The sequence below is a fragment of the Colias croceus genome, chromosome Z, assembly GCF_905220415.1.
Source record: "Colias croceus chromosome Z, ilColCroc2.1".
Taxonomy (NCBI): Eukaryota; Metazoa; Arthropoda; class Insecta; order Lepidoptera; family Pieridae; genus Colias; species Colias croceus.
Window position 1 is genome coordinate 7,524,103 of NC_059568.1, and position 13,078 is coordinate 7,537,180.

General features: G+C 35.0%; 2 protein-coding genes across 2 annotated transcripts in view; one reads left to right on the plus strand and one right to left on the minus strand.

Annotated features, from left to right (window-relative positions):
- The first annotated feature begins 698 nt into the window (after positions 1 to 698).
- LOC123705477 (ADP,ATP carrier protein 1-like) lies at positions 699 to 2,394 on the plus strand. The gene is made up of 4 exons (XM_045654260.1): positions 699 to 1,089; positions 1,167 to 1,428; positions 1,514 to 1,748; positions 1,962 to 2,394. Exons 1-4 carry the CDS (start codon positions 903 to 905, stop codon positions 2,202 to 2,204), a joined length of 927 nt encoding a protein of 308 aa, XP_045510216.1. The 5' UTR covers positions 699 to 902; the 3' UTR covers positions 2,205 to 2,394.
- Positions 2,395 to 2,637: 243 nt separating this feature from the next.
- LOC123705095 (dynein axonemal heavy chain 5) overlaps positions 2,638 to 13,078 on the minus strand; it is a 93,637-nt gene continuing 83,196 nt past the window's right edge. The window contains 20 exon segments of the mRNA XM_045653721.1: positions 2,638 to 2,891; positions 2,978 to 3,110; positions 3,212 to 3,364; positions 3,432 to 3,588; positions 3,675 to 4,650; positions 4,719 to 4,871; positions 4,967 to 5,135; positions 5,223 to 6,791; positions 6,864 to 7,112; positions 7,190 to 7,984; positions 8,060 to 8,729; positions 8,996 to 9,287; positions 9,514 to 10,500; positions 10,651 to 11,012; positions 11,084 to 11,202; positions 11,292 to 11,588; positions 11,670 to 11,864; positions 11,954 to 12,164; positions 12,538 to 12,693; positions 12,899 to 13,071. Coding sequence (XP_045509677.1) covers positions 2,638 to 2,891; positions 2,978 to 3,110; positions 3,212 to 3,364; positions 3,432 to 3,588; positions 3,675 to 4,650; positions 4,719 to 4,871; positions 4,967 to 5,135; positions 5,223 to 6,791; positions 6,864 to 7,112; positions 7,190 to 7,984; positions 8,060 to 8,729; positions 8,996 to 9,287; positions 9,514 to 10,500; positions 10,651 to 11,012; positions 11,084 to 11,202; positions 11,292 to 11,588; positions 11,670 to 11,864; positions 11,954 to 12,164; positions 12,538 to 12,693; positions 12,899 to 13,071 — 8,070 coding nt within the window.

Genomic DNA, 13,078 nt, shown 5'->3' on the forward strand with positions numbered 1-13,078 from the left:
AAATTTATTAGTAATCAATTAAGATGCCTGAACCGATTTTAATCAAACTGTCATGATAAAAGTAGATAAAATATTAGATTACTAACGGAATGGAATCTTCGTACCTTTAATTCACCGATGTAAATTATCAAAATTGTGCACATTCTACTAATAATAAAAATGTGAAACTTTTTGAGGATGAATGGAGAGATGGACCGATGGATGTTTGTTATTCTTTCACGTGAAAACTACTGAACCGATTACAATGAAACTTGGTACGTAGGTACCTGAAGACACAGAATAAGACACAGGCTAATTCTAATCCCACAGGAACGGGGACTAAGCGGATTTTTTTTTGAAAACGCAGGCGAAGCCGCGGGCAGGCATCTAATATTCCTGCCACAGATTCCTGCTAATATATAATTTTTAATCTAGGCTCATTTTGAGAGACAACCACAGGACAACATTCATTTGGAGAGGTATAGTCACAGATTAGTATAGTGCCAAATGTTATAAATAATAGGTAAAAAATAATTTTTGGACGCTTTTGGATATGATGTCCGAAAAGTAACAAAGATAATATTCAAGAAAAACCACAGAAAAACCAAGATAATGTTATTATCTCTGCTGAATAAAGACTTCTTGATGGAGTTCTAATTTCAAACAAAAATGAACTTCTTTTATAACTCATAAATTCTGCCAACGGCTGATGACAGAATTTTTCACAATAATAAATTAATGATTTTGATTTTCTGTTATTAGTTTTCATATAAATAATGGATTTTGACAATGGTATCTAAAAGTGCGGTGTAATAAGCAAAAGTCGCCGCGGAATGTTCACGTAGCTCCTCGTAGAAGTGTTCAAGTATAGATTGTTTTGCAAGTTATTAATAGAAAAAATCCATTAAGTATTTAGAGACAATATGTCAAAAGATGGCAAAGGTAAGGATGGTAAAGCTCACGATCCAAGCGCTTTCATGAAAGATTTCATAGCAGGCGGAGTTTCCGCCGCTGTATCAAAAACTGCTATGGCACCAATGGAACGGGTGAAACTTATTTTACAAGTACAACACGTCTCCAAACAAATAGCAGAGGATAAACGCTATAAAGGTAAACTTTTACATAAAGTACAAATTGAATTAAAATAAAATAACAGTAATAGAAAAAGTAAACACTTATTTTTGCAGGCATTGTGGACGCTTTTATACGTATACCAAAAGAGCAAGGGATAGGATCGTTGTGGAGAGGAAACCTAGCGAATGTAATTCGATATTTCCCCACACAAGCTCTGAATTTTGCGTTTAAAGATGTGTACAAAGGCATGTTTTTGGAGGGCGTTGATAAAAATACACAATTTTGGAGGTATTTTGCTGGAAATTTGGCATCTGGTGGTGCGGCTGGTGCGACGTCTTTGTGTTTCGTCTATCCTTTAGATTTTGCACGAACAAGGTTACATAATTAATATTTAATTATTTTCTTTATAATATTAATGTCTGATTGATATACTTAAGTACTTATTTCATTTTGACAACAGATTAGCTGCCGATGTCGGTAAAGGCAAGGCGAAAGAATTCAATGGACTCGTGGACTGTTTAATGAAAACATTGAAGTCAGATGGTCCCATTGGCTGGTATCGGGGTTTTGTTGTATCAGTACAAGGCATTATAATCTATCGAGCTACGTACTTCGGTTTATACGACACAGCTCGAGGTGTACTCATAACAGATCCAAAGAATACTTCTATATTCTTTTCATGGATTATAGCTCAGGTAATCTTTGATTTTTGTTTATATTTAACGTTTAATGTATAACTTATGTTCATATAATGTACTAATATTACGACGTCATAGGTTCTTATATAGTTAATAGCTATCGGTTAAGTAGTTATGTTCAGATGGATTCGTTATATAAGAGGTAACAGCAGTGTAGGTGATGGAAATAAAACACCAAATGACAACATATTTATGCTTTATTTCTTACAGACTGTCACAACAATTGCTGGTATTGCATCGTACCCCTTGGACACAGTGCGGCGACGTATGATGATGCAGTCAGGTCGACCAGTAAACGAGCGCCTGTATAAGAACACGCTTCATTGTTGGGCGGTCATAATGCGTACAGAGGGGCCTGGTGCGTTCTTCAAAGGTGCCTTCTCTAACGTCCTTCGAGGCGCTGGTGGTGCATTTGTGCTCGTTTTGTATGACGTCATTAAAAATCTTCTCTAAAACGTGATGTTCGATTTGGAAGTTATTTTATAAGTAGTTTTTTACTTTTGTTTGCTATCGAAGTGTTGTGGTGTTGTAAAATTCGTAATAGACTATTAGTAATAGATATTAAAATTTTATTTGACTAATCTTCGAAAGGGAAGGGCTTTATTAGCACTGAATCACGATCCAAATAAAAAATATTATTGAACATATGTGTTTTATTTTATAGTCAGAACCTAACACATACCTCATAATATTTACCTTAGAATAATTTATAGAGAAATAAAATTATTGAAAGAGTTCGGAAATTTATTATGATGATTCAAAATAAGCAGGTGAATTAACATTTCTAGAGTCAGGTGTGCTACTTTACTTTGGAACTTTTTTTTGAACGAATAAACTTTGGATAAACAATAATTAAAATATTTTTTAATACTATTTATAATATATTTTATTTTATATCACACAATAATGCCACCCCTCGTAATGTCCAATGTCTAGGATTGCTGTCTGTCTCAAAATCAATCGAGCCCACATATTTGGCATCGGTCCTTTGTGGCTTTCTATATATTGGACATTCATAGAGTCTGGGATCCTTTCCTGCTGTTGTGTTTATAGCAAAAATGTAGATGACTGGCATTTGCTCATATAGAACTTTCGGTTTTGATTCTATTAGCTTCCCAGTTTTTCGGTCCAAAGATGCTCCTAGAATTAAATATTTGAATTAACGTTTAAAAAGTTTAGGAGGTAGGTATATAAAAATGTATTTGTTTAAGGATTTTTTAATTTACCTTCAAGGAATAGTCCGTACACATAGACTCCTTCAGTTGGTCCCTCATGAACATCTTCTCGATTCAATTTAGTTATGTGATTTTGTAGTACCACTGAATCTAATGCCCATCCTTTGTGGCTACGTGTTACTTCCTAAAAACGTAGAGAAAGTAAATAAGAATTCGAGCATTGATTCGAGTCACCTCGTGTTAATTAGGTCCATTAATAAAGTTTAAAATATCTTAGCAATAAACCTGTCTCATAGCTGTCAAAAACCCTTGAGGATTGAAAAATCCCGTCATCCAAAACGTATTAGGCCTTCCGTTACGTAGCCAAATACGGTACTGTTGCTCACGTTCCAAAAGCTCTGTGTACCAGAAACCTAAAGTCGCAGATTCCCAAGAGACCTGATTAAGAAAAATAGTGTCAATATAACTTTTAACACAACAGAGAGACTATAATAATGTTTGATACCTTTAACCATTGTGATGGTATACGTGCGTCGTACATGGCATCTAGAGATTCCCTCAAACCTTGACTCATCACTATAGTACCGTCAATTGCCAATTTAAGATCACAAAGAGTTGTGAAGACGGTCTTAATAACTCTCTGTATTCGATCAATTTCTTGTCTAAAATAATATGTTCATTAGACTTTTTAATGTCCAGGATGATATACCTACTACATTAAATTGCTTTACAGAAAGCTTTTATATACCTTAAGAAGATATTCATTGGTAGAAAAGCACCCATTTTTTGGAGAGCTTCTCGTACTTCAAATGTAATATATTGCTTGGGCAGTTTTTCTAACATATCATCTGCTAGGCGATAAACTATACTTTCTCTAGTTTCTCCACCTTGGCTACCTCCTTCTTTTGGTTGTACGCTTAAAATGGTATCTAATATGTCTTTAGCGCTGTTAATTTGATAGGTAATATCTGCATTACCATGAAGACCGAAAACTTCTGGAGTATCAGTCAATGGTAGTTGGTTGATATAATCCACATACCCCTGAAGATTTCTCGTTTGAGGTACTTTATATCCTTTATAGAACTCAAACCCGGGACGTAGGAGAACATCACAAAACCAAACGTTAGTAAACGTAGTTAGTAAACGCTTATCAAAATCATCTGTCACCCGACCACCATATTGCACTTCACCTAGCATGTAGCAAATCGTTGGCCAAGATATTCCCTTCTTCGGGTCGATTTCATCCAAGTGATTCTGTATGAACTGTACACTTGCAGCGTAATCCGCTTGGTTAAATTCGTACGGAATATTCCAACCTAACGGCCCAAATTTTCTTCTCTCTTGTACTATTGTATGTAAAAATGCGACGGCGTACAGTAACGGTGGCCACTGTGGCAAAGATGAATAATCTAATGTATCTTGAGTTATATTTTGGTACGTTCTCTTCATGCTCGCTCTTATCCCTTGTGGTGGTTCGTTCGTAAATTTGATAGCCATTTGCAATAATCCTATCGGGAAATCTGTATGCACTTCTGTAGTTAACCAAAGACGGAACGATTCTTGTATATGTTCAGTTTCAATCAAAGCATCCATGGCTTCCACACAAAATGGAAGAGACAGATGAATATTTTGAAGTAAAACCCAACCACCTTCATTCATGGAGTCCGAAATCATTTTACGTGCGACGATTTCTTGTCCTTGTCCCATTGAAACGGCCTTAAGAACTGTATAAACGAAAAAAATAAGTATTGTTTTACTGGAAAAAGTAACTTACCGTAGGTTTTATGCTTACCAATATCTTTAGATTTTGCAAGGGATGCGATTTGAGCTGATGGATCGGATCCAATAGACAAGATACAAATTAGTGGCGTCCTTGGTTCAGACTCCTCCCATGTTATCTCCAAATTCAAAATGCGGCCTTCACCATATTCAGCACCGAGTGAATCTAAAGCACAGTATATTTTTCAAGTCTTATCTACCCTAATGGATGAATTGCATTTTAAAACTATAATTTACGTGAATATCATTGAAATAAATTACCGACAATATACTTTCTAGCTTGTGAAAGTGTTCTATCTGGACTCCAAGATCTAATGAGCAGTAATTTACGAAATACATCGAGACTTTCGTGGTAACCACTGGGAATTGTATCTTCTTCTGGTTTAGCTTTTTCGTACCATGTTCGCCATTCCTTTTCATTTGTTGAAATCTATTTAATAGAAAATGTAAAGATACAAGAAAACACATAGAAAAAGATTTAAATAGGAGGTATATTTTTTATGAAAGTACTACTTACTTTACTAAGAACATCGGAAAATGTTTTCAATTTACTTATTTCCACCAAGTTTAGCCATGTAATATCTAGAATCCATTTGAATGGTTTAGGTGTTACCGCATTTAAGTCAAGTGATGCACCTCCTTTAACAAATGCCATGAACTCGTCGTGTGATATCAGGCCACGATGACAATCTATTTTCATAGCCAACATCAGTGTAAATAATGCTTTATGTCTTTCGTACAAACTTCGGAGTGTAAAAGCCCATACTTCGTGGGTTAAGTATTTAAGAATTATATTTATACGTTCTTCAGTAATGTTGCTTTTGGCCGATTTTGTTATAGAATTGTCGAAAATAGTCAAAAATTGTTTTAACGAATTTTGATACATGATATTAACGTTACTCATTTCAACTATCAAAAAATATAAGATAGAGCCTCGAGCGGCGACTGCTCTAAATTCTTCTCTTGCTTTGATGATTTTTTTTTCTGTAACTTCAGCCACCTTCAGTTTTTCATTGACTTCTTCAGCAGTCGTTTTTGTTATTTGTAATACTTGTATCAAAGCTTCATCATCAACTAACGATCCTTCTGAAGATGTTAAACGACAAAGTAAATTGCTTTCTAGTTCCTTCATACTCCTTTGATTTTTCATAACAGATTCAAAAAGAGCGACACGTTCTTCTTCTAAGTCCGATTTTTCCATTAAAATAACACGACCGAGTAATTGATCTTCAAGCCCTTGCATTGTCACTGTGAAGTCGATTATTGAGGTTTTTGCGCTAATCTCAGGGGAATAAGCTGGGTTTGGTAACTTTGTAGTAATATAAAGCATAAAACCAGGCATTACATCGCATTCTTTATCACCAACTATTACTTTTTCGATTGATCCCGATTTGATAAAATTCTTTTCTAATACATTGTCTATAACTGGATCTAATTCAACTCCTACATCCTCAATTAAAAGAGGTCTGCCTAACGAGAGACTGTCTTCAAGATGGGTACGAAAATACTTATGATTTAATGAAGTTATCTGAAGCTCATTAGAACTTTCTTTATTTTTAATCCAATTTTTGCCTTGACTTTGTGGATCTACTAAAAGTGGATAGGAGCTAGATTTGGTAACGATTAGCGCATTTTGTACGGATAATTCGTCATTGGGCAAGCCTTGAAGTGTCCACTCAGATATAGTTGCACTTTCTACTAACATGTTCGTTATATTTAAGTTATCTGTGACAGGTATTTGTTTACTCTTTAAAATACCCATCCACGTATTAAACAGATTGTTTCTAAATTCCTGATTGTATGGCCCACAATAAGATAAAAATCCTGTAGCTAATACAACATCTCCAACTAATCTCCCTAATTGTTGCTTAAAATCTTTACTCTGCTGAGTCCACCTTATTTTTTCTCCGCCCAATCCATTGATTAACTGGGTTGCCGCAGTCATTTTTCTTAAACAAACATTTGCAGCATCTGTAAGTTGTTGTTTCTCGGAGACTGCAGATTCATATTGTTCCTTCACTTTTCTTAACGACATTTCACGTTCTTCCAGCTGTCTTTCAGCAGATGCTAAATCTTCCATAGCGACCTAAAAATTAAATTATATTATAGATTGTACATATATAAATCCTGTATAAATATAAAATTTTAATAATCATACCTTCAGCCTTGCTTCTTGTAGCATCAAGCTAGCTTTTAACGGTAATACTTCTTTATTTACACTGTGAAAGAATGCCATAGCTTTAGTCCATGAGAGCAGACCCGCCACGTCACCACAAACACGCTTCGCTGTATCCATATTGTAGTCTTCCATTTCAAAATAAGGTACAAGGTGCTCTACCATTTCATTGTTAATAATATCCTTAGGGTAATTTTGTAATTGCAACAAAAATGTAGTACTTGCCATCATCTAAAAAAGACAGATGCAATACAGTCGAATACTTTTGAAAAAAAAAGAATAGAGAATATTTGTAAAATTAAGTTTACCTTTAACGATTCAGCCCAAGAAGGTTTTGGACATGGTGCCGCCGTATCTGGAATGACTGGATGGAGTCTTCTTTGAAATAAGATTAAAACGCAATCCATAATCCTCATAATGAGGTGTGGAGGTCTACCCAGCTTTCTAACTGTAGCTATATGTGCTGGTTTTATTGTATTGAGGGCAGCTTCTGCTTCTTCAAGAGCTGGTTTCGCAGCTTCGAGTTTTCTTTCAGCTTTTTCTTTTTCCTCCGCTATATATGCAACCAAAGCTTCAGCCTTTTCTTTCACAACTTGGACTTGATTCTTTACTATTTCAGCTTGCATGGCTCTTTCAGTCACTTCAGTAAGTACGCGATCTGCTTTTTCAGATGCTAATGCTAAATCTTGTTCCATTACCGCTAAGTCTTTTTTTAAGACTTCTACTGATATCGACGCTTCACGTAACTTTTCTAAACCAGTATCCATGCGAAGTGCACCGTCGCCTAATTCTTTTTGTTTCATTTGGTATATTGTTTTGTAGCCTCCTATGAAGCTAAGGTAAGACTTTGGCGTAACGTGTGACGAACGTCGAAACCTTGAGAAGTATTCTGTGGAAACTTGGGAGACCACATCTTGTATTGTACCAAGAACTGTTACTAACTCTTTTTTTACTTCTTTAGTACATTCGATCTCAAATTCAGCTAAGAAATGATCAGCTACTGAAACTAGAGCATCTTTTGGCCATGGTTGAAACCAGTCTATCGTGCAACCTGATATTAATGCCGGGAATCTTAAAGCTCTATAACGGAAGGCTTCACTAACCTTAAAAAGAAAATGAGTGTTAAAATAGATTTTAAAGAACTGCACAGTATTTATTTTTTTAACTAATGTACTTACAGGAGAAAAACATAATACGACATGCAAATTTTGGCATGTCCTATTAAGAAAATATTCCATAACCAATTCATTAGTCAAAGATCGCTTCTGGTTTTCTCTTTTCATAATTGGTGTTAATTCAGATATGATTTCCTGTTGTTCATCTTTAGTGAATAAGTTTGATATAACTCCAGAAGACAGTATATTATTTAAATATTCTAAAAATCCTTCTTCCTTTATGTCCAAATCAGTAAAGATGAATGTAGTGCCTTTACCTTGTACCCCACAAGATCGGTATAAGAGTTTTAAGTCTTCTAAGAAATTACCAACATTATACGATCGCGTTAACGCAATTTGGAAAGAACGATATCCAGCGATGAATGTAGATAATTTTGTTAAAGATTGTTTTCCTGAACCACCAACACCTACAAGCATTACATTTCCACGAGGATGTCTTATAACACGTGATATTTTTACTAAATGTAGCATGGCGTCTGGGAAAAACACAAGATCCATTCCCGATCCTCTAACCATTTCATTGAATTGTGACAAAAACATTTCTAAACGATCTCTTAATTCACTGTAGTCAAAAACTGGTTCATACACTTTTGGCAATTCCATGTCAGCATCCTCACCTTCCTCTCCAGTCGGCTCTGGAGCATCTCTAAAATAAAATAAAATGTATTAAAGTCTATTTTTAATTAAATAATAAATAAAATTGTTTTAAAAATAAAAAATATAAGTAGTTATACTTACCTCATAAAGTCCACGAAAACAGGATCTTTTTCCATCATTTTCTTATACTCCGGTCCTAACATTTCTTCGGTGATGTCGTATAATGCTTTGTTAAACCAGTTTTTATCTGTTTGATGTGTAAATCTATCCGAGAAAACTCTAGAACACTCATGTTTCCATAACAACATTAAGCATTTTTCGGATTCTATCACAGTGGGTAACGTACCCACCATACCCTGCCATACTCGCGATAGGTCTCGTATAGAAAATACATAGTGAAATTTAGCAGGCGTAGGAAGTAGATTAACTCTTGTTCTAGCCCACAGCTCTCGAGTTAAAGGGATTATTTTCTTTATGAGTGAGCGTACTTCAATTGTAAATCCACGTTTAGCATTATAATGTCCCTCTCCAATCACTTTAAATATTTTATCAATGGAGTCATTGTTTGGTAAGGGACAGTTGAAAATTGAGAATTGTCTTTTTAGTCTAGCTGGTATATCATTCCTACCACCACCTGTAAATTATTATTAGAAAGTAATAATTAGAAGAGAATTATCCGGTATAATAAAAATAATTGATTTTATAATTTATTTATTTTCATCACAAATCTATTGCTTCTGACTAACATTTGTAAGAGACTGGTGACCGAGATAACTTTAAACTATTTATGATACGGGTCAACAGAGATTAAGAACTGTTACACAAAACATAGATGATAAGAGTTATAAGATGTCATTTACCAGGTTGTCCCATAGCTCCCAAAAATTGTAAATCAACAATGGTCGTGAAATCTCCGGGCTTCTCCAAGCTATAGAAACCTCCCATGCTCATGGTTTGTCGCACTATTTCATTTGTGATTTGATCTCCCCATTCATTGATTTGAGGCAAGTTAATATCATCAATGAATACAAGCATTCGTTTTCCCCCAGGAGGACCAAATGTCATTCCACTCCGTTTTTCTACGTAACTTTCTATAGTTTTTTGAAATTGATAAGGACTCGTAGCTGATGAAAAATTGAACGAGCGCCCCATGAACTGTTCTGGATTTGCATTTTTCATATAGGCTTTCATCATTACAGTTTTTGCAGAGCCCTGTTCTCCAAGAAGTAGTACAGCTTTCCCTTGTTTTGCTATGCAATGTATCAGGTAATTTATTCTGACATTATCTACGATCGGAACAAGAATGTTCGCGTAATCGGGAGTAGCTGTATCAGGGTATTGGTAATTTGTCATTAAGTCTTCCCATAATTCCCACTTTCCATGTTGCTTAACATAGAAGTCGAATAGTATACTGGGCTTGTTGTTTGGATGTTTGGGTATGTCCAATATTTCATTGAAAGTTGTTTTGATGTACTTATCATACTTATTTCGGTCATTTGTTTCTAGAAGAGAGCCAAAACCCCAAACCAAACAAAAAACGTAAATTTTGTGCAGATGTTCAGGCGTGTAAAGAACGACTTCTTCTGTTTTTTCTTTCTCCTCGTCATCTTCCATGTCTCCATTGACTGATTTGCTTGCAGATGGATCTTCTGTTTCTACTATTTGTGGAGGTACAAGACCTTCCAATAAATTAAGCATTTGAAAAACAATGTTACTTTGAAGAACGCGCATGCTAAATAGGAGATTCTGAGTACACCAAGTGTATGTATTTGGAAAGGTTTGTTCAAAAAGTGAACTAAACACCTCCATTTCTCTTGCCGATCGTGTTTTTAACCAGGCATTTAAAACTGAAAGTAAATTAGTAGGATTAAGCATGTTTAATTAATCATATTTGTTTAATTGTGTTTTAATGGTGTACACTAAAGTATTTTTCTTTCATTCATTAATTAATTATTAAAAAGTTATTTGATTCTTGTTTAAATAGGTTGTACTCTTACCAGGTTCCCAATCTAATCCCGAAGAACTCATGTATACCATTCCGTTTCTAGAAACAGTAGCAGGTGATGCATTATCGATGTTTTCTGGTTCAAATATTATTTTGGAAGTTGGGGACATAGTTAAACGGTCACCGTTAGCGAGAGTCAGAGTTTTATTATCGTCAAGTACTGAATTTAAATTTTCAATCCATATGCTGTCTACTGGGCCATCTAAAACTAGCCAAATATGTTCTCCGGTTTTAATTTTAAGCGTCTTCCGCCATAAAGCTGAGAAAATACCGTCCGTCCAATCATTTGTAGCAACATCTAGTCGTCCGAACATTTGAGCTGCTGTTATTGCTTTTGGATTCATTCTCATTTCTCTGCAATGGACAATTTAAGTTCATTTAAGTAATACATATTTTTTTTACTTTACTTTTAGCTGAATAAATACCTGTGAGGATCCTCTGTGTCTGATAGAGCGCTCATAACTGTATGGATGCATGTTGTTTTTCCAGCTCCTGGTGGCCCTAATATCATTATACCATGTCGAACTCTCTGAGTTTCGTACAACTGAAATATCATAAAAATGAATGTGAAAGAATGAGTGAGTACCTACACAAATATCTCAAATTATTTCACCAATACTTTATTTAACGTACTTGTATAATTTTTAAAACCCAAGGAGGATGATAAACTAAACCACTTGCGTCAACCTGTTTTCTAATGGCTTCTTCCAAGCCAGGGTAAGTTGTTTTCTCCAGAACTTGGTTAGGAAACAAATCCGCAACTAGAGAAATAAAAAGCGGCTCATCTTCATCGATGAGTTTTGATAAATTCATATCTCTTAAGACCCTCATAACGATAGTACTTTCGTTGTCTTTAGCATTCACTCGTTTAACAGCGCCAAGAGTTCTTAGAACGGATAAAATATTTCTAAGCCCAAAGTCGTAGTGAACCTAGAAGTTAAAAGTATTATTTTCAACAATACCATTTAAAACAGTAAGAATACCAAGGTGAACAGAATTTAGGCCACTGACCTGTTTAGTCAATTGTTCCTCACAGAGTTTGTAAAGCGTATAAAACTTTCGAGCAAGAGTAATGTTTTCTAAAAAACCACAAGAGGCGAGTTTCACGCGAATAATGATTTGACGATCCGGCACCATCATAGCAACAGTCCTAAACTGTATTTTTAAGTTTTCTGGTAATTCCTTACGACCAGCATATCCTGGATTCTTTTGTATAAAACAAAACACGGATAAATTATCAAATCACACGGTCTGACAATTTTAATTTACTTTTGCTAAGCAAGCTAAATTCTCACCATAGTAATAAATATACCAAATTCAGGACACATTTCCGACATATCACCATCTGTGAATAGGAACGTCTTCTTCTTTTCCTTCTTAGCAGCCAACACAACAGCAACTTGTTGTGCAGCTACCGACAGCACGGGCAGCTCGATACGATTGAACTCATCGAAACATCCCCAGGAGCCAGACTGTGCAAGACCTTTGTAGATTCGACCTAGTCCTCTGTAAGAATAAATTTATTTTATGTTTAGAGATATATTTTCATTTTATACGTACATATTACTTTTAAGTTTTAACACACACACACACACATAATATGTGTTGCACTACTTACTAACAGATCAAATGTTTAAAAAGGAATTTTATTCAACATATACTAACTAAGATGATATAGTAGTTTATAACAAGAGAAAAAGAGATAATATTATCATGCATATTTGACTGGCTACTGCATATGAGTAATGTTTATCAAATGTTAGATTCCATAGCTTTGCATAACTTGCGATTATATGTAAATTTGACAGTTCTCTGAATATTTTACTCAAGAACTGTCTACAGACCAATTTGCGCATAGTAAATATCGTAATTATAAGACCTATAATCCATTTGGTCTGAACAATTGAAGACCACCACGTATTTTGCAAGGGTCTTTCCCATGTCCTTTACAGTTTCCGTTTTACCCGTTCCCGCCGGTCCGCACGGAGCTCCTCCCATACTCATGGCTAATGCTTGAGCTAGTGTTATATAACATCTGGAATACAAATCAAACTCTTCTGTATCTGAATTATACATTGGTACCAAACATTACAAAGTTGAAGTGGTGCGAATGTGTTTTAAAGAGTAATAAATCTAAAATATTAGCACGACTGGTCCTTCAATTTATCGATATTATAGTTTTTTATTCATCTAATGCCGATTAAAACATAAAGTATTAAAAATTCTATATAACAACTCACCTGTCTGTTAAAGGCGTAATTACGAGGCGTTCTGTACAACCCAAGTATTCGTTTTGATATGTAAACGTAACATCAGTTACGGATATCCAAGTTTTATCTGCATCTTCCTTGAAATAAAACCTGCATTGTTTCAACCATTCGAAATCATTCGCTGAACGAACATTTAGACGACACTGGAAG

What these genes read in the sequence shown, in the direction of transcription:
- LOC123705477 (XM_045654260.1), top strand. Translation starts at nt 903, where the DNA reads ATGTCAAAAGATGGCAAAGGTAAGGATGGTAAAGCTCACGATCCAAGC. An exon ending in AGAGGATAAACGCTATAAAG is followed by an intron (nt 1,090 to 1,166) that starts GTAAACTTTTAC and finishes TTATTTTTGCAG; the next exon opens with GCATTGTGGACGCTTTTATA. An exon ending in TTTCATGGATTATAGCTCAG is followed by an intron (nt 1,749 to 1,961) that starts GTAATCTTTGAT and finishes TATTTCTTACAG; the next exon opens with ACTGTCACAACAATTGCTGG.